This window comes from Bactrocera neohumeralis, chromosome 2 (genome assembly GCF_024586455.1).
Source record: "Bactrocera neohumeralis isolate Rockhampton chromosome 2, APGP_CSIRO_Bneo_wtdbg2-racon-allhic-juicebox.fasta_v2, whole genome shotgun sequence".
In the NCBI taxonomy this organism is placed as follows: domain Eukaryota; kingdom Metazoa; phylum Arthropoda; class Insecta; order Diptera; family Tephritidae; genus Bactrocera; species Bactrocera neohumeralis.
In genome coordinates, this window is record NC_065919.1 from 64,648,356 (window position 1) to 64,670,568 (window position 22,213).

Below are 22,213 nucleotides of genomic sequence, written 5' to 3' on the forward strand. Positions count from 1 at the left end.
CTAGTGCGCTCTTCATTTAATGCTCCGCTATTGAGTCATTTGCCGCTACGGCGTTAAACATTAAAGTAAATTACAATTTTTTTCTCATTTTCATTATCTTCGCTTTCCATTGAAGCCAATCGAGCGCCGTCAAAGTCAAACGAGTAAAGGTATGAATCAGCGACCGAAAAAAATTTACTTTTATTTCGGTTTACCTCATATATGTATGTATGTATATAAGTATATATTCTGGCATTTTTCGGCAAACCTTGGCAGTTTGCTTTGTTGTTGTTGTAAACTTATGCCGTAATTATCTGACGTATTGTTTGGTGTTGAGGAAGTTGTGCGCAGCTTTCGCCAGCTGTGAGTGAAATGTCGCATGAGCGCTTCTGGCCAAGCACCACATAAGAGCTTAGCTGTTTATTTACATTGTTACTGAGCCACTCAGATGTGTCGAACATGGAGTTGTACATACACATAGCATATACAGTTAGTTTGGCCATAAAACAGCAAAATCAGTTAGCTTTGTACATTTCGGGGTGTTGGTTGTAATTGTGTGTTCGCATCGCCGCATTGGAGTAATATTTTAGGTGCACGATATTGGCCAGTTGCAGTGACAGATTATTGCTAACACAAATTGACAGCGTGCATGCCACGAGAATTATACAACGGTAGCTTAGTTGAAGTAGCAAAAAAAAAGAATCTAACGAAAAAATAATTAATGAAATTCAATTTAATTGAAAAAAAAAACAAAAAATATTTTAAAAAATTAAAAAAAAAGTATCAAAAAAAATTTCAAAAAAATATTATCTAAAAAAAATTCAAAAAAAGTTATTAAAAAAATTATTGAAAAGGTTATAGAAAAACTTTCGAAAAAGTTATCGAAAAAAATTTATCGCAAAAGAAATTATTTTAACCCAAAAAAAGCCTCTCATTAAAAAGCAATTATCGTTAATTTAGTGAGCGTCATAAATCAAAGCTGTTCATACATATCTACTGTAGATAAAATTTGAATTTTCTAAGAAATTTACTAAATTTCGGCATAAAAGTAAAAGTGTAAACGTTGCTGGACGCCAACTTGGTAGCCAACGGGAAAACAGCTCTTAACCATAACTGCCATAAATTCAAAATTCAGTAAGTAGATAAGCTACCTATTTACATATGTATATATAAGTAGAAACTGACATATATGCATATATCACATAAAATGCAAAACAACGTATCCTCAAAAAAAAATATTATTAATTGAAAGTCGTTGTCAAATATAATAACCAATAAATAACCGTTTTATAACCAAAACTCATATTTTGTTTCAATATGAGTGAATGATAACCAATATATAACTATTTTAAGATGTATAACCATTTTACAATCAAAACTTAAATGTTGCTTCAAGATGAGTGAATGATAACCAATATATAAGCATTTTATAACCAAAACTCACATATTTTTTTCAATATTAGTGGTTTATCCTTCGCCTGTAAACTTATGAAAAGTGATGTTACGTTATTTTGTACTTTAGGTGACGATAAATATGTATAAAAATGTATGTACATATGTATATAAAAACATGTAGATATTTGCACATATGTATGTACATATATTAAGTAAATATGGGCGCAATTGGGGAACCTAACTTAAATTTATGCTTCAATTTGGCAAACAACAAGCAAAGGTCACACAAATATTTACATATCTACCTATGCAGGTACAAATTACTAATTAACTATTTCTTGTTATAATATTTAAGCATATTTTGCTTAAAGCCAACATAGAAAATTAAAAAGTCTAGTTTGTTTGATTTTAAAATTTTTTTGTTTGCATGAGTAACAATGCTATACTATATACATATGTATGTACGTAGAATAAGTATGTAACCTCTCTCAACCTCATTACTCATTGCTGTCCACAGCACACCCACACTACTAAAGCAAGTAACAATTTCTTTGAAAATTTTTACGAAAAAATAATTATTCTTGAAAATGCTAAAACAAAAAGCGCCGCACCAAAAGCGACAAGTGTATGCCGAAGAAAGCGCCCAAAATATGAGCATTCGCAGACCAACAGACACAACAGAAAAATCAATAGCAAAAACTTGCCTTAAGCGTTAGGCGGGACGGGGGAGGGGTACGGCTGCCAAGACATGCATTGAACAGTTATTCATATTCATATTCTATGGAAATATATTACATGACAGCGTATTGCTTTAAGATTCTGATGTTGAAATGCCAATGAGGCACATTTATTACTCCTTACTGTCATTATTTATGTATAACGGTTATATAACTACATAAATGATAGACAAGTGAGTCGGCTGCAGACTGTTGAAATAGTTGACGATAAATGTTTACTGATTACATATATACAGATACAGTTTTATATCAATTTTATTACATGCACGTTTTATATAACTGTATGTATCTAAATATATAAAGATTTATTGATACATAAAAACTAAATAAACCATATGAGAACACATGCTATTATCATCATAAGAAAGATTTGTCGTGATTATGATTCATGAAGGTCGTTATATAGGTACATACATACTACATATTTTGTGGGACTTACTTTACATTTCATTGCATTGCATATATGTACATACTTAAATTACATTTCATTGTAATGGGTATTGTAATTTCATATCAAAAAGCATTTTAAAAATATTGAAATTTGAGCTAGCTGTGTACAGGGCACGGCTGCCTGTTTTCCATTCAACTTTGGGAAATAAATATTAGAATGCTTTCTTACTACCCTTAAATAAGTAACTACATGAAACAAGTAAGGAAGAGCTATGTTCGGGTATAATGGAAGATTATATACTCTTGCAACTTGCAAGGATTAAAGCCAGGGAAGTACGAAGTATAAAGTCACCGGAAAGTTCGAATATCTTTATATTAGGTATATGGGGGCTAAGGAAAGTATTGACTCTCTTCAATATATTTTTGACTGATATACATACTACTATTAGGAAAGGATTCTCTCTAAATTTCGATTATATATCTCACACACTGAGCGATAATTTCGGTAAAAAGTCAACTATAAGCACTGGGTCCACATATTGAGTGCCTAGGGGCTTGAACAGTTTTGGTTCGATTCAGGTAAATTTTAGTCATAACGTGGCACACCTCAAAGGCACTATTCTTGCAAAGTTTTATTCTGACCTACAGGTGTCTCTTGCTACTGCGACCCCCGTGCCAAATAAGGTTCCATATCACAATTTATTGCTTAGTTGTAGCACTTTTTATGTTTTGTGGGCGTAGTAGTGTTCCGATTACGCTCATCTATGAACTGAATTTTTTTTTGCTAAGAAACGTGCATACCAAATTTCAGCCAGACAACTTGATATTTAATCAAGCTATAGCTTGCAAGGACGGATGCTGTATAAATCTTTGAAACGTATTAGGTTACCAGGACAGCGATAGTCGTTTCAAAGGAAGAAGCTATCCTTAAAAATCGGGGAAACATTTTCTTTTAATTACTTGTGACCTTGAACACTGAAGTTAACAAGAGACGCAATTTTACAGAAGGAGACTATAAACGAGAGCTTTTAGGTTAATCAAATTCTCTTACAACTTTTACCAAAGCTGCAAAGTTTTTCTTTGCCTTCGAACAAAAGTTTCCATACAAGAACTTGATTTTGATCGGCCAGTTTGTATGACAACTATATGCTATAATGGTCCGATCTGAACAATTTCTTCAAATATTACCTATATGTATATCGTTGCTTTTGATAATAATGAAGACATTTTCTCAAATAAAAAAGTTCCCCATCAAAAACTTGATGCCGATCATTCAGTTTGTAGAAAAGGGCGTTTACAAAATGTCAGATCGATATCTAAAAAATTGAGGGACAAGTTCTCGTTTATACAAACAGACAGACAGAAACACATAGGTCTTCAAAGCTTCTTCTTACTGGAAAACTTAATATACCCCGTTTAAGCTATAAATACCGTGCAACATAAATGAAGACAAAGTTTTTTTTTAATATCTTCCTTATTTTTAGGCTTTTGTATAAGTATTTCCACATATAATCTTAACAGAGTTATCTTGAGAAAAACCTCTTCAATCAGGTAGGTTATGTTACACACTGATTTCAAGTCCGATAATCCAATTTGGATAATAACAGTTATGCTTTGATGATTGTAACATTAGCACACCTTTATATGTCAACAGTATGTCTTGGGTCCAGCTTAGATGATTTATTTTAATACCAAAAATATGAAAGTGCTTTCATCTAGAACAGGTCAAACGAAAAATTAAATCATTTTAATTCACAATTTTCTATGCAGCTTCTATAATTGGTACCAGTATATGTTTTCCTTCTTATACAATGGAAGAAAATTTGACAGTCCGATTTTTTTTGAGTAGAGAGAGTTATATTTTGTTGAGCCGAACCTAAGTAGTTCACGAGTCTTTCTGAGATTCACCAAGGTCAGAAGCACTTTGCAACAAACTAAGCTCACAGAGGCAAGACAAGTCAAGGGAACTATAAGTATTATATTCTAAATGAGCCCAACGTATCTCCAAACGTATCAGTTATCCATCGCTACAATAGTAACAAAATGATTTCTAGTAATTAGTTCTATATTTTTGGTCAAGGTTACTAAAATCCTTTGTTTGAATGAAGTGTCAAAGCCACCCCCAATTCAAAGTCAATTCTACTTAGAGAACACTTTGAAGCCTTTAAAAACATATCGCACTACGAAAAAATATAATAACGTAGACAATTCAAAAACTTTAACTTCAAAAGCTTTGAACTTTGCACGTTAACTTTCCGCATTTTCGTGCATTTTTATTAACATTTAGTACAGCAAGGCAAATAAAAGTACGCTTAAGTACTACAATTTAAATATAATTGCATATTCATACACACACGCACACTCGCATACATATGCATTCATGTATACGTCATTATGTAGACGGTTGCCACTTGAAAGAGCGCAAGTGTTGTTAACTGCCGCTAAGTTTCGGCGAAGGCAAAGTTCATTTTTCATACTTTCGGTAGTTGAATTACTTTTTCAAGGGCACTTTCAGACAACAGTATGTGCACAGTGGTTGGTAAATGCAAATATCTGGAACTATGGCAACTCTATGATAAATAAAAAACAAGTTAATACCTTTGAAAATGAAATAAAAGCATGAAAGGAAACCAAAAAACGAAATTTATATTCTGCAGACAACAAAATGTAATACATACTAGTACATACCCATTACATATGTACAATCAAGCTACAACAAATTCCATTTCGATAGTCATAGGTTGCACTTTTTATTGACTTCGAGCAGTTGGGAACCTAATTTTCATTAAAGCAAGTCTAATTAAAGATAATTATGCACACTTAAAATCATTTGTGGTGTGTCCATTTAATTACCGTTATTCAAATTTCGGAAAACTGCTTCCAGTTAGTTAATTGCTGTACATTGCACATGTTGACAACGGTGGTCGGTACCAGATAATAAATACTGTTTGTTCGAGCATTTTCTGTTATTTCAAAGAATGATTGTGAACATTTCCAGGGGGTTCACATAGAGAATGATGTCATCCCATGTTTAAACGGATATTTACAAACAATATATATCTGAATTTCAATTATATATATACTCGTATATATATACATATATGTATATGTGGTACTTAATAGGTCTTTTTGCGTTTTTTGTTTCAAAATTTTAACGTTCTTTAATAAAAAACATGTACATACTCGTATATATGTGCATAAAGTATTGCTCACCTGAAGCTGGAATATTTTTTCATGTTTCTGGCAAAGTGTGGAAAGAATCAAATACATTTTTTATTCCCTGTTCTGATGTGAACCTTATTAAGGATGTTAGTGAGGACCAGAATAAAGAGTAAAACTTCCTGACCGCTGTTTTCCAAATCGTTTCTAACCGGTCTGCAGCACGAGGTCGAGCGTTATCAAGATTGAAATTGTTTTCCACGTATCTAGTCACAAAATTCCGTGCATGGGCCATCGCTCGCTACAGTTTTTTGAGCTGTTATCGGTAACGTTTCCCATTATTAGTTTCACCAGGTGTTCATAATCAGCATTCCTTTTTGATCCTCTAAAAACGGAGCATTATTTTGTCGGCAGGGATATTCGGCCTTGCCGTTGATTTGGTTGGTTGACCAGGTTTCACATATGACTTTAGCGTTTTGTGTTGTCGAAATGGTTCGATTTTTTATCGTCAGTTACAATCTGATGCAAACGCGACTCCTTTTTGCGTTCAAGCAGCATTTCTTACATGCAAAAACGCTTTTCAATGCCTTTTGGCTTCAATTCATATCCAGTTTCTTAGCTTTTGAATGTATTCGGCTGCTTTTAAAAATTTGGAAATGGTTTGTGATTCACAACAATCTTCTTCGAAATTTTTTCATATTCTATGTCGCTTATAACCGCGTGAGCGGTATCTACGCCAGTAAAGAAGAAGAAGAAGTCAAAATCACGACTTTTAAATAGTGTAAACAACAACACGTTTGCTCAGATATCATAGATAATGTTCACCATAAACTATCACCAAAATTCGATGACTTTCAGCTGAGGCTTTAATGAAAAAATTACACCAGTTCCTAGGAAGCCCTCCTTACCAGGGAGGTACCTCCCGGTCGAGGGTAAAATTTAATGTATCTGGATGTATTTGAAATTTATCACACTTTTTATAGTTTTTAACAGTACTGTTATAGGGGGAGTGGGCGGGATTATCATTCGATTTCATCCATTTTCACACTGTCAGAAGGAGTTCCCATACTATTAGGGCTAAATACAGCAAATAAGTACTTTTAGTGGTTTAAGAGACTTACCTACGTGTATGATAAATACATATGTAGGTACATACATACATAGTATGCACCACTCCTGTTCTCATGCTATACCCCAAAACCTGAATTTCGTCTAAACATCAATGCCAAATTGCAAAATAGTTTAGGCGAAAAATGGTCCATTTCATACTTTTTTCTGTAAAGCTTACATGAACAAAGCATAACACTAATATAAAACCCCCGGTTGTACATAGAAGTTTTGAATAGATATGTTGCTAATATTACCATCTCTAACAGAGACTTTACTACCGCATAATGAAATAGGATTAACGTCTCCGCGTTTAGTCACGCAAGCGAACCTCAATGACCTGGTTTGTGATGCAAAAACGACAAACGAAAAGAAAGCCGAAATAATTGGTTTTCGTTTGTAAAACTTGATGAATGTAACAGTTTATATTGAACAGCTGAGCGTAAAGCCGCTTGCAGACTTCAATATAACGAATAAGCATTTTGTTAGAGAGCTTTACTATAATTACATACTATATATTATATAATGAAAATATTGGTTTCAAATGTTTAAGCCACTCGTCTATCTGAAAACTGTGAAAATAATATGACTACACTGGATCTTATAAAATGTAGTCGACACACTACTTGCTAATATTGAAAAATGATTTCAAATACATTAAAGTGTTTTTGTGCATATGAGAAGTAGGTGTATCTCCAAACACAAACTGGCTGGCTTTCCATATAATTTTTCCCCTAGATCAGTTCCGACCAACATTGTCCACATACTTTAGCCGGTATTCAGTAAAACAATTAGCGTCCTATACATATCGAGCTTCGATTTCCGATCGTGAATTATAGCACGTAATTTCCAAAAAAGGCAGGCACGTAAGTTAGTTGTCTAATTAGACTTAATCCCCAAAACACTGCTGTTTTTTTTTTTTTTGAAAACCTCAAGTTTTGGTATTTGAATAAAATGATGCGGAGGATGAATGATGCTCCAGGCGAAGCGCCAATTAAAAGGTTAGTGAGCTTAGTTCCGTACAGGCGGTATGATTATCGAAGAGAGAATCTATTAGATGTCGAAAAAAGGCCGATACAGACGAAAACATCAAAAACTCGAAACATAAGACGAAATAAAGTTGATAAATTTATAAGTCAAAATTTTAATATAGTGGAATCTATTCGAATTATTGTCAACAGTAGCATCTGGGGTCCACACGGTATGATACACTGAATGAGTTATCGATAGTGAGGCTGCCGAGTTTGTTAAAACTCGCGTCAAGTGCAGGCATCTTAACAGATGACTACTTTTTTTGGGCCTAGGAACTGAACTCCATCTGATATCGCAAAGGACAAAAACTGATGCTTGCATGGCTTATTGGCCTACCGGTTTAATTTGACCTAACCTAATGTCGACAGGAATTTCGCTGCATCCAAAGTGTGAAAAGACGTAACAATGTACTGGCAAAGTTGTGGCTTCGTAGAATTCAAATGAAATAATATATTATATGAATATTTAAAATGGTGTAGCAATGGTACTGTGATCGACAGTACCAGCAGCGAAATTTATATATTCCCCCATGTATCAAAGAGTGAAAGAGGAACTGGACAAACTTCTTCTGCAGCAATCCATACATAGAAAGTTGCTTCTAATAAAATTACTAAAATTCAGTCTTTCAGGCCGAAATTGTTGGAATAATAGAGGGTGCAATAGAAGGTGCTGGGTGGGTTTCTTTTCGAACTAGTAAGTCCATTAACTTCCTAGTGGATATAGACAATAAAGACAATGCACATCGCCAACACGAATTGTCACTACGTCAGATTATGTATGGAGGGAATAATTAGACTTTTAGTGGAAAACTCGGTGAATATCATCTGGGTATCCAGTTAGATAGTAGCAGCAGGAATTGAAATTCCTTAATATTCCCTAGACAATGCAGCTTTTTTAAAACAATCATATCAAGAACACAGTGCATGCTACAAATGTACTTTGGGATAATATTGATAACGAGCAGACTAAAAATCTGCTACATACATGTAAAGGAGAATCTGTCTCTAAAATACCGCCTTCAGCTCTTGGTAGAGGAGAATCGGCAGAATGCAGAGCATGTGCGGTGGACGATGAGACGCTGGATCAATACCACTTTGAATGGTCAACATTCAGTCGATTGAGACAGGATATTTTGTCACTTAAAAGGTATTGTGAAGTTTGTATGCCAAAAATGAGATTTTTTCATATCCACTGAACCGCTGAAAAATGCATAATTTCTTACGAATTGGGAGCACCATGACCCTAATGATGGCTGAAGAGCAGCCGCCTGCATCTTTAAAAGCAATAAAAAACATTAACAGTGAATCTTATTAATGCTCATATATAATATTTAGTGGCGGAATACCGATTCCATGTGTAGGAGGAAATTGTTTTTTCATCAAAATTATGTATTTTGCTTCAAATCAATAAAGACGATGACAAAATTGCATGATTCGGGTTTCGATGCGGATTCTAGGTAATTTTCTCTGTCTTGAAGCTTGAATAAAATGATTGCTGGAGAGGTAATAATAGATAATGAGGCTTACTATATTTTGAATCAAAAGATAAATTGCATTATAAATATTGTAACGAAAAGTTTAAATCTCCATAATCGGTGAGTCAGCCTTGATGGTAAATATATTGATAATGAAAACGAAAAATCGCCGAAGAGCTAAATTTTTCTTAAAAACGAAGTACCAAAGAGTTACTGTTCCATTAACTAAATTTTATATTCTAAAGGATCCAATGTAATAGTTGTCTGCATTTTTTCAACGAAACACATGTGGTGTGGGCAATTTTAGTCAGAGAATCATTCGGTCCATTCTTTTTACAAGTGGAATGATTGATTTAATCTTGAAACACTAACAAAACATTTTAAACCCTCCTTTTAGAATATACAAGTCTGGCTACTCTGCACAAAGTTTTGTTGCATTATAATAACAGACAGTTGTAAATAACGGCATTTATATTTACTCCCACATTTGTTTCCGCAATTGTCCTTTGGCAACGAGATCTAACAATATCATTTATTTACCTATTAAGTTTCACTTTATTGTCACGTGAAATTTATTGAACATATTTGGTCTTTAACGCCCGCAAAATAATATAAAAAATAAATAAATACTTTATGCAATAAAACAGTTTTTTTATCTCATGAGACAAAGTTATTTCAGCATGATTTGTTGCATTTGCGAACTCCAGTGACGCACACATTTCATGTCGCTGGCATTTATTGTAAGACTCACTAATCGCAGAGGTCTTTGCAAACATTTCACCACTGAGCCCTGCTCTATTGTCTCACTTTTTGCACACAAAAACCTTGAACTCTAATATTGTGCAGAACAGGGGAAAAAGTGAAAGCTTAAATGCTTTGCGGGAAATTAGTTCCCCCAGTCAACACATATTATATACATAAAAACATATATGTATATGTGTGTGTAAGGTATGTCGCCCATCTTTTATTCACACGAATATGCCTTGTTTGCGGACGTGCTTAATCTAATATTTTACTACCAAAAAAATGCGGAAAAACAAAAAGCCAGAAGTGTACTAGAAAAATGGCAGAGCAAACAATGAAAAACACGACAACATACGAGTCACTACTCACAGGTGATACAGTTGAGATAGTGTGCAAAACCCATCTTTACTTAAGTTGAAAAAGAAAAACGAAATACAAATTAAGTTTTCGCCAAATTTTTGGTGCAGACAAAGTGGTGATGGATGAGAGTTGTGTAACATACCCAAAAGCAAATATTCATGATTCTGCTGACGTTTGCGTTCGTCAATTCGCTGTCAACGGCAGTGCCCTGGCTGTCTACCGTTAGTAAACTGGCAACGTAACCACACACCTTTGGAAGCCACATATCTACGCATGTATGTATGTGCATATTAGCCTATTGATAGGGTGAGCCTAAATCATTACGAGTTCGGGTGATTGCTTTCTCTCTCTCTCTCTCGGTGAACATCCTAACAGAAACACAGTGGCGTATCTGCAAAGAACGAAATAATCTCTTTAGACTTAAGTTTCTTTTGAGAGGCCTAGTAGCCATATCCAACCGCTGGTGTTTCGAAACTACCGTTAGTTTGACAAGTCCTTTTCTCTCCAAGAAACTGCCCATTTATCGGACCACTATGGCATTTGTATAGCTGCCATGTAACTAAACACCCAAAATGAAGTCCTTGTTTGGAAATTTTTTTTATTTGACGAGATACTATTATGTTCTCGAAAATTTACATGGATAATTATTCAAGGTAACGTGACGATCTCCGAATTAATTGTTCAGATCGGGATTGTATATCATATAGCTGACATACAAACTGACTGATGAAAATCAGGTTTCTGTATGGAAAATTTTTTTATTTGTGAAGCGATTAACAGCTTCGTTGCAACCGAAGTTAACGTTTTTTTCTTATTTTTATTCTTATTTTTTCAAATCCAACATTAATACTCTCTCACTTAACAAGCGAGAGTAAAATAATGGATACCTTTGTAGAGTATTTGATAGTGATACTATATTAAATTAAAGTTATCGATACACTCGATTGTTTTCCATCACTAGAACATACCACCATAAATGTCATTTCGATCGACAGAACTTTTTTACTTCATGAAATTTAAGATAAGGGCGTAAGCTTGGATATGACCTCAATTTTCACCTTCAAACCAGTGCTCAGCAAGTCAACTAATCCCACTTTTTTACCAGATGGTCCTACTTGAGAACTCTGTTAAAGCGAGTGATCTTTCTTACTCAGAGAATTAAGCCTTTTTATATACGATTTTTCAATAGGGCACTACAAAAGTAGACCGAGGGGACAGCAAAAGACCCCTCCCCATATTTTTTCCCGCTCTTTTGACATTTCTCTTCAGTAAGGTTTGCCATTTCATCATGGAAAGATATACGATCCAACAACGAGTCAAAATTATTAAAATTTATTATCGAAAGTCGGAGTCAGTGGCCTTAACTTTTAGAGCGTGTTTTTCAATAAGAGCGCTACAAAAGTGTTTTATTAATAAAACAAAAACTATATTCCTGTGAAAGTACATTCGAGGCCATTTCGTACGGAACTCGATTGGTCATCATGAGCACTACTATAGAGGGAAATAATTGCACGGACCATCTTGCATACACATACCTATACAACAAAAATGCGTAACTGTGCTGGTGTCGGCAATTCGACTTTTATAAAATTTCAACTTGAACAATTAACGGCCGCTCTTGGCAGGACAAAAGGTGAGAAGTCAGCATGAAGGACACGTGCACCTCCAAATCTAATTACGCCCAAAACAAAAAGCATTAACCACTTCTCTTCGCACAATGTGACCCCTGCAACACGCTGCACAGGTTGTAGCCGTAACAATTGGCTAAAATGTGAATACTTTGACGCCTTTGTGCGCACCTGAATGTACATATGTGTAAGCACAGATGCTTTCGCTTGTGTTGGTGAGTGCGCGATTTTGTCGAGTTGCTACCACAACATCTGTAAAAGGAAGTGCGTTGGTTGCATGTAGTGGTTTGGTGGTCGGTGGAGCTTGGCAGCTCACTATCGTAAACGTCTGCTATTAAACAGACTGAAAAGTTTTAGCAGCAATGCTGTCAAAATTTTGCTGCAGTGTTGCGTAACTTTTTTATTACATGCCACAAAAACATACACAGTAATCATAAAAGAATATACATATATATGCTGCTCAGAATGTTTGCATTTAATATTCAAATGTGTTTCATTAGGGTGGGTCGCGTAAGCTACTGATTGTTTATAATACTTCAAAAATTTAAAATTCTCTCAGTTCGTCTGTATATATTTTTAATATTGTAGCGACAATTTTTCTTGAATAAATGTTATTAAAATTATCTGTAAAGATTTTGTATCGTTTCGAAAGAAATATAAGCCTCATAGATGTTTTTTGTGAAATATTCGACTAGGGTACTGCAAGATTAAGACTTTGGCTAGATAAGTACTTAGGTTCAGCGTCGTATGATGCCAATAGCGCAAGATGGCGCACTATGGTGTACTGAATACAGCCGATTTCGAATTTTAATTTTGTGGTGGCCTCCTGTGAAAGCTGATGTGTCCGCGTATCAAAGAAAAATGGTAAAAAGGAACATCGGTCTGAGCTCTTCACCTTCGAAGACGAAGACCCAAACGATGAAATTTCAAAAACCGTGTGGGCCGTAGAGAGGCGGGGAATGTAGTAAATTTTTGTAGAAAAAAAACTAGAACACATTGTTCCAAGGTACCGGGCTCCACCGAAAACTGGCCTGGAAAGTATTGCTCCCGATCTTCCCCAATATACTTCACTAAGTGTTGGTCATATCCTACATCAAATATTGGGCATATGAAACTGTCAGCGTGTTGGGCGTCACTTTGCTCACTCACTGGAAAACCAGCTCTTAATTCTAATTGCGGATAAACGATGGTACTTCACCATCGAAGATGAAGACCCACACGATAGTGTTGCAAAATGGGCAGTCAGTGTCAGGTAGGAATTTGTTCTCGATCTCCCCCTTATATTCTTTACTGCATGGGTCAGGTCCTAAATGAAATATTGGTCATGAGAAACTGTCAGCGAGATTGGTGCCACCTTTGTTCATTATGAAAAACCAGCGCATCCATGAGACCTTGTCGTAGCAGTGCTCTGACGCTCTTTAACAACCTGAACGCGAAGGAGTTGCTGCGTCGTTTTGTGACCATCCACGAAATATGATTATCCCATTTAAAGAAAAAGTCTTTTCCATTAAGACAGTCCATCAGTTTACACCTTCGTCATCCCACAGCTAATTTGTTCGCACAACTCTAATCACTACTGCCCCATCCACCGTGTTCTCCGGATTTGGTCACGTGCGACTTCTTTTCGTTTCCAATCATGAAAAAGTCACTCGCCGTGTATAAATTTTAGTCGAGGCTACCACGGAGACCTATTTTGTAACCTCACAGGAAACGTATTTTTCAGACGGATGAATAAAGTTGGTAGCATCGCTAAGTAAAATGTATCGAGTTAAAGGCAATGTTGGAATTTTTTCAAAATTTTCGTTCTTCTTTCGTTGGCTAAGTAGTTATTGGATCGCCTTCGTTTGACGTTCATACTAATTTTACTAAGGGCCTCCGAGATAACCTTTTAAGCCTAAGGAACAAATAGAGAGGCACTACTTGGAACAGTAATCATTATTATGAAACTGTTAGGTAGGAAAGTAGCAAATCAATTTAGTTAATAAAGTGGTATACTTTCTCCCCATATAGGTTTTAAAGGTGTCGTAATCGAATAATAATTGCTAAAAGCGCACATGAGTTTTAACTCATTAAAGGAGGTCTTAAAGTGAGATTTCGATTGTATTAACGACTATAAAACCCGTGTGCTAGTTTTTCCGCTCGGGTACTAAGGAGAGTTGGTTTCAATAATAAACCATAGCTGGGTGTGCTGGTCTAATGTGCATTCCTAACATTAGAGTCGGTCGATTTAGGGTACGTAGATATTAAATTTCATTCGGTTTTGTCAAAAACTGACGAACAAATTTTTATACACCCTAAAAGCTAAAGTTCGACTTAAAATTCGCTAGCTTGAAATCAAGTTTAGACCTATAGTTTCTTAAGCTATGTTGCTCAAAATTTTCCATACAACATTTTCTGCATATGCGATTTTATCGAAAAAATCGACCCGCTCTAATATATATACCCAAAAAGGCATTATTAGCTATGAAATTGTATAATCATTTTGTGCAGCAAGTTTGCGAACGTTTTGGATTCGCTGAAACCATCAAATTTTCAGTTTCTTTGTAATTTTATTTTAGTGGTGTTCATAAAGTTGTGGTTTACCACGCGATTTCAATTATAACACCGTCTGGTAACGACACGTTTATAGAGATTGATAGAAAGTTATGAAAATAAAATTATGTCATTATGTAGAGGGATAATGCGGAATAAATATTTGCTTGCTGTATACTGGCAATTAGCGACGGTTTGCAATTTATACAAATTAAAAAGTTTCGTTTCATTTCTGTGGTTTCCCTTTGAATAACAAATGAAAAACTCATAAGTTGAATTCAACAAATATTTACAACTTAGTGCTTTTGTGAGAGTGATGGAGGTGGATTTGCTATGGAGTTTGGAGTATAAATAATATTTTTTCCGACTATTGGCATCTTAAACCAGTTTCGAACCAGCGATTTTTATGGCGAAGTGTTTTAGGGATTATAAAAGTTTTTCATTAGGTTTTGAGATATTCAATTGAAATTTGGATGGGTGCATATTGATATCCGATTGATAATTAATCGAAATCGGTCAGATCGGACAACTATATCACTTATCTCTCAAACAATCGATTATTCGGAATTTTTAAACTTAGCCTTTTTTCCACTTTAGGCACATACACTGTTATCAGTAAAACACGCCCTTTCATTTTCATTGAGAAAACTCACATATTAGCCAATTTAGTCGGGATAAAGTCACCCGGAAATTCGAAAATCTTTAAATTAGGTTTAGGGCGGCTAAAGGAAGTATTGACCCGATTCAACCAATTACACACTATTGTCAGCAAAGGAGTATATCCGAATTTCAATTATCAATGTGTGAGAAATGATCGATGTTTACATTGGAATGTCACAGACAAAATTTAGCCGAAATCAGTCGGACGGGTCCCAAGATATGTGATTTCGCCTAAAAGTGGGCGGTAGTATGCGCATCATCCAATTTTTACTCTGGATCCCCTAACGCCCTCTCATACCTCTCATACACATGTCTCTGGCATATTTAGTCATTGATTTATCGCACTCTTGGTAGTTTTTAACAGTACCGTTATATGGGTTATCTTCCGATTTCATTCATGGTTACAGTGTCGATTGGGGTGCTATAGGAATTTGTTGTCAGCGAATTTATTTGTTGCCTAAGTGGTTTAGGAGATACATTTGTATATACAAGTAAAGTCAAAAAAATAATTTTTTCCCGCAAGTGCCCCTCGCTATTGCGATCTTCAGTTCTATATCGTAATTTAGTGCTTAGTTATGAACGTTTATACGGCTTTTCCGGCTTATTTTTTTGCCAAGGGATATGTGTACCAAGTTTCATCAAGATGATATCTTAATTTTTACTCAAGGGGAGACAGACATCCACTCGGATTTCAAATCATCTCGTCCTCCTGATCATTTATACATGCATATATAACCCTATATCTATATCGATTAGTTTTAGGTTATAGAGACAACCGTTAGGTGCACAAAGCTATCATAATCTGTAGCAACAGGTTGCAATAGTATAAAAATTGACCCGCTCTAGTATTTATAGATAGACGGAAATGGCTAAATCGACACAGCTCGTTATGCTGATTACTCTGGTCCACAATGGTTTTGTTGCCCTAAATATAAGAACGATTTTGGATATATTATATTTGTTCTCAAAATTCATGACATCATATCAGTTTCTCGTTTATTTTTAAATCCTTATTTTTATTATCCATTTTCTAGGTAATAATCTCTTTTAAGGAATCAACAGCAATCTGCCATCGTTGTATGACGATCTCAACAACCTCAATACCATTCTTCCATCACTTCCCGCTTCTGGTTGAACCGCTCTAGCTGTTCCGCACTATTATCGCCAAAATTATCTTAAAATGTATCCAGATAAATACGGAGATAGTCTAACTTTTTACTCTAATTTGGAGTCAGTTCTGGAGTCTGACAGTTGGTCTGGTTGCTTCGGGAATTTTCAACTATTAACATAAACCTTTTACAAGCTTTAATTTATGTTAGTTATAAACTTGATATATTCTGTATATTTTATTAATTGCGTTATTGGAGGACTATCAAATATTCCACCGTTCAACTTTTTCATACTTGAAAATTACTTTTCAAACGTTTCGTTCTGGTGTTACAAACTTCGTGGCAAACTTAATACTTTTCTTCAATATAAAATTTTGCTGAACACTGAGTGAATATACGCGTCTTAAATATACCCGTCTATAGGCTATAAAAGTACCTTTTTTAATTGCCTCAATTACCTCGACGCTGTGCTTTCGATTTCAGTTAATGGCTGTTTAATGTTCATGGCATGTGATGCGAACAGCTGTGACCAAATGAAATATTAATGTTTGAATATATAAGCTCACAGCATAGTTACCAACACGTGCATAAATTACATTCTGGATAAATTTTATCGTTTAATTGCGTATAATCAATTTATTTAATTGGTAATATATAAATACGGATTATAAGCAGCCATAGGAAGCTTATGTGATTTTGTGAATATTTCGACAAAATAAAATACTAGCGTTAGAGATTAAATATCATTTCGAAATTAAATTTTAAGACATTAAAAATAACTGCTAAAAGAGAAAAACTATTGATGTTCATACAATAATTTTCGAAATTGATTTAAGGGTGTATGTGTATGTTTTTTGAAAATTTAGATCTTTATCTGCCGATAAGGTTTTTTAAAATTGAAGTGGCTTTTAAAGTTCTACCTATTTTAGTGTCGTTGACACTACGCCGGTTTAGGTTTAACTTAAAGCTTTAAGCGCGATTTTCTCGAAACTGTTTTTTTCAAAAGGATACCCACGTTTTGTCAGGTTCTATTTATTGGAAATTTTAAAAAAGTTTTCTCTATAGACTTGTCTATGTCCGGAGCTAGTCAAATAAACAAATTTAAAATATTACTATTTTTAAAAAATCCGAAACATTAAATAAAAATTGGTGAAATTAATGTCTTTTCTTCATGCAGTCGTCATTTCGTGAAATTTTTTCCAGCTTTTCCAACATGGGTACCATTGAGTTATTTTATTTATTTTAAAAATTTGCAAACGATTTACATTCTGACAAAAAAGTACCCGAAAATTGTAATTTAAATTTCCCGGGTACATGATATGCCTCGTTCTGGACGACCAAGGATATGGTGCTTAAAAATGGTCAAGAAAGTGCTATAGAGATGGCAAAAGAGCCCCACATCTCTCGCGAGGCCGTTCGAATAATTGTGGTAAATATTTTGGGTACAAAATGCGTTTTGCACGACTCGTCCCGATACAGCAGATTTTTTTTCAAACAGGGTACCGCAAACAGGTCTCTTTGAACATGCGTGATCGTGCAAATTCCAATCCCACATTCATGAAGAGCACCACAACTGCTGTTGAGGCATGAATTTATGAGTTTGACATGCAAACAAGTCAACAATCATCGAATTGGAACCCGTTTTCAATCAAACGAAGAGATAAAACAAAATTCCTTGAATGAACTGAAGGCCATCCCAAAAGTGCTTATGAAAATTGTTTCGAGGACTGGAAAAATCATTGGCATGAGAATATTACATCTGTCGGGGATCACCTTGAAGGCGACGAAATAAATGTCAGTTATTTCATTGATTCTGTTCTATAAAAAATCGGTGGCAACGCTTGCCAAGGCACATACTTTCCTGTCAATTTACTTTTATGGCACTTTAAAATTTCAAATATATGGCAACCTTATTTTTTTTTTTGTAATAAACTACTGTTACTATACTATTCTTAAAAATTATTCAACTTATGATAATAAACGCAAAAATTTAACTAATTTCTCACTTTTAATCTAATTGCAGAAATATTTAAGTTCGAGGATTTGCCGATAAGGCCCAAGATGTCTCTTTTCGGCGGCAACAGTCACTCCATTTCCGAGGAAGAGATCGATGAGTGAGTCCATATTACGCTTAACATATGTATATTTCTTAAAAAACAGCTATGAAAAGTTTTTTTGGTAGTCGAATTGGCATGTGCAAGAGCAAAATTATTTAGCGATAGGGTTACCACTTTATGAATGATCTTTTTTATTATTACTATGAAACTTTTTTCATATTATACATACCTGCATACTTCGAACACAAATAAACATACATACATCAATACTTAATTGCAAATATGCTGCGGAAACAGGTAATGGATTCATGCATTTAATTATATGTTATAATTATTTTTAGTTATTTTTTCAAGTAATCAATATGCAACTCTTTTGGTGCCTAAGAGCTTTTTATGTCAGAAATAAGTTCATAATTTTAGTTAGTTACTAACTATTTGACCCAAGAGCTTATTATTTGTAGAAAAACTGTAGCGCCATCTTGATATGGTTTAAAATTATGTATAAAAGTGTGCGTAATCATGCAAAATATTTTTTTTAGAATTGTTCATATTTGTTGCTGTTTTGCGCTCTATTTTTATTTCAATATCTGTTCTTTTATTAAGTACATTTTTAGTTGCCAATGACCTTTAGAATTACCATGACTTTGCAGAGTATCATTTTTATAATAGTTTAATTTAGAGCTATGTTATGTAAGTAGATAACAAATTGTGTTCAAAAACTAAACATTTAACAATCAATTTACAAACAAAATGCAATCACGCTGTCAAGAAATCCAATACTTTTATAACATATATACAATATCCTACACCGAACATTGAAATCAGATACTGGAAAAAGTGAACAATACCAAATTGAATTGCAAATTAAGAAAACTTAAGAGGAAATGATAGAAATTATGCTACAGGTGGCAACACAGAACCGGCACAGTGCAAATTATTAAATTGAATAGCATAAATTTAGGCGCGCATACAGGAGGATGACATCGCGTCGCCTATAAATGCCCTTCACATAAACTAACCTTCATAGATCGCTGATTTCCCTCGTCAACATATCCGCCCGCATAATTGCGGTAATGCTATCAGAGCAACACAGCCAGGCTGCTGCACCATTTACCCACTACACAAGTAGTCTCAGACACATCCTGATAAATATTGTCATGTTGGCATACGCATTTCTTTTGTGTTTGTTTGGCGCAGTCAATAGGGATGCTTAACAGTGTGTAAACCTGTCAAGTACTCAGTCAATTGTTAAATTGAGTTCCGATCGAAAACAGAAAACAAAAGCGCACACGCTATATATACACACACGTGTGTACGCTCTCGGACGTTCACACATATGAGCTAATACTTGCACATTGAATGCGCTCTTCACGCTTTTTTCCTAGCATAATTTTCAGTTCTAGCTCGTGGTACAACAAGCATAGAATAATGAGATTTGCCCACAGTATACTGCAGTGTGAGAAAATAATATGTTGGCATAACAACTTCTTAAGAAAAATTGTAGTCCAATTTTTTTGTTAATTAATAATAATATAAATCTATAAATTTATAATAATTAAGAAAAGAAATTGAAATTTGCTGTAAATGAAATCCTCCAATAATCTACACATTGGATAGTCGAAAAAGTATTTTCGTATTTCGTCAATAGATGTTGCAGTCATATATCTCCAGTGCTACCAAACACATTGTGTCATACCATATAGTATTGGAAAAGTGAAATTTAAGCTTTATTTAAAATTAAATTCGCGGATGTTGAAAAAAAGTTACAGCTGTTCAAAAATCAGTGAAAATAATGAAGAAATTTACTATATTTTGGAATTTTTGTATAAAAAAGGAAGCCACCAATGAAATTTGTGAAGTTTATGAAGACGATGCAGTATCAGTTCGTGTAGCACAACAATTTCATCAATAGAATAATGGCTCTTGCAAAAGTCATATATCTATTTGTTTATTTATTTTTCATTATAAGTATAAAATAAAATAAGTTGAAATTTTATTAAAAATACGAAAAGAACACATATAAAAGAAAGTCATACCACAGAAGTATTGGAAAGGTGTAAAGATTTTAAGCTTCATTTAACCTAAAATAAATTTGGAGCGATTGAAAAAAGTTACAGCTGTTCAAAAATGACAAATTGGAAAGGAAAATAGAAACATTTCAGATTAAAACTTCAATACGATATCGAGATGAAAAAATACAACACTGTTAAGGTATCCAATTTATTTTTTTTTAAATAATCACAATAAGGAGGGTTTCTGTGTTTTAATTTTGATCAAAGCAGTGATCGCCGCTTACGTTCTCACAGTAATCTCTTGAATCTCTTCATGTTGCTCCTCCTCCCAAATATGGCAATTCTGCTTGTTTATATACCCATTGAACCAGAAATGGGCCTCTTGGCTGAACAAAATTTGACTCCAAAACGTTGAATCTTCTTGGAACTTTTCAAGAGCCTATAGAGCGAAGCGATGTCGCTGGAGAAGGTCGAGCGAATTCAGTTCTTGCACAAGCTGTATTTTGTACGCTTTCAATTTAAGATCTCGACGCATTCTACGCCAAGTCGTTCTATACGCCATACGAAAATTTTCAAATTTTCGGATACCGAATATGAGAAGTTCCGAGCCTATAGCTGGCTTCCAACTGAAATTACCAATGAATTTTTAAGATAGCTTGATAAAATTTAGTGAACATTCTTTCCTGTTGACCATGTAGACTGGTGCTAAAACTAAAATCGGAGAGTTCTCATATATCTAATATATATTTCCGGTAGTCTGGTTGACTTTATACCACATAATAGAACTGTAATCGGAAATTGTAAATACAAAAGGCAAAATATTTAAATATTCATCAATATTTACTTTGTCGCATTTAAAGTAATTCCACCAGATGTAATACACTTGTAGGCATAAGTTTTTAGTCCTCGAAAAACTTTTCATAAGCTTTTTTGTGTGATGGCTTTCAACTCCTTCAGTGAATTTGGTTTTATCTCTTCGATCGACTGAAAACGGGTTACATTCCGATCATTATTGATTTGTTTGCATGTCAAACTCATAAATTCATGTCTCATTAGCAGTTGTGATGCTCCCCATGATCGTGGGATCGGATTCGCACGATCGACATGTCCAAAGAGACCTGTTTTTGGTACTCTTTTGAAAAAAATTCAGTTTTATCGGGATCTCTTGCCATCCCTCGAACACTTGCTTTTTAAGCGCCGTATCTTTTACTTTTTTTTTTTTAATATTTTCATCAGTTGAAGAGCTCGAAGGTCGTCCAGAACGAGGCAAGTCTTCAACGATCTCTGTCCGTCTTTGAAGGCTTTGCACCACTATTAGATATTTTTATTCATTGTAAAAATCGCAACGCACTACTGATGTGTACCGACTTAATCAACTGCTGTAAACAAACTGGTTGACAGATCGCGCTCATATTTGGCATAATAATTAAGGACAGTCCTACGAACTTAGCAAAACACATAGTTTTGAAATATCAATATAATTTTAATTTCCGGCTACTTTTTCACAATTTATATCGGACACAACGTAAGTTGAGTGCACTCATTATTTTAGAGTTCAGACTAAGACTAGGTCATAGTCATGTGAGAAATCCCATATTCTGAATGTAATGATTTTCGTTGTAATTCTAGTGGACTTAATCGATTATATCGCTCAATTTGTTAATTGTACTAATAAAAATGTGTAAGAATATTTTCTATATAGGTAATTTGGTGCAATGCCAAGAAAATCGGATCAGATCCTGTACCTCATAATGTAATGATATGTGAGGTATTTTTTGGCAATAAAGAACAAATTATTTTAGCATAATGTGGTTTCGTGGTAAATATTAATGGAACAT

At 34.4% G+C, this 22,213-nt stretch overlaps 1 protein-coding gene across 2 annotated transcripts in view; it reads left to right on the top strand.

Annotated features, from left to right (window-relative positions):
• Nucleotides 1–492: 492 nt before the first annotated feature.
• The window catches only part of LOC126756769 (uridine phosphorylase 1-like), a 50,087-nt gene continuing 28,366 nt past the window's right edge, over nucleotides 493–22,213 (top strand). The window contains exons 1-3 of one of the 2 annotated variants that reach the window (XM_050470121.1): nucleotides 493–650; nucleotides 940–1,113; nucleotides 18,330–18,420. In XM_050470121.1, coding sequence (XP_050326078.1) covers nucleotides 18,368–18,420 — 53 coding nt within the window. In that variant the 5' untranslated portion in view covers nucleotides 493–650; nucleotides 940–1,113; nucleotides 18,330–18,367. Of the gene's footprint in view, nucleotides 1,114–18,329; nucleotides 18,421–22,213 lie in introns of both variants that reach the window. The other variant, XM_050470110.1, reaches the window with a different exon arrangement.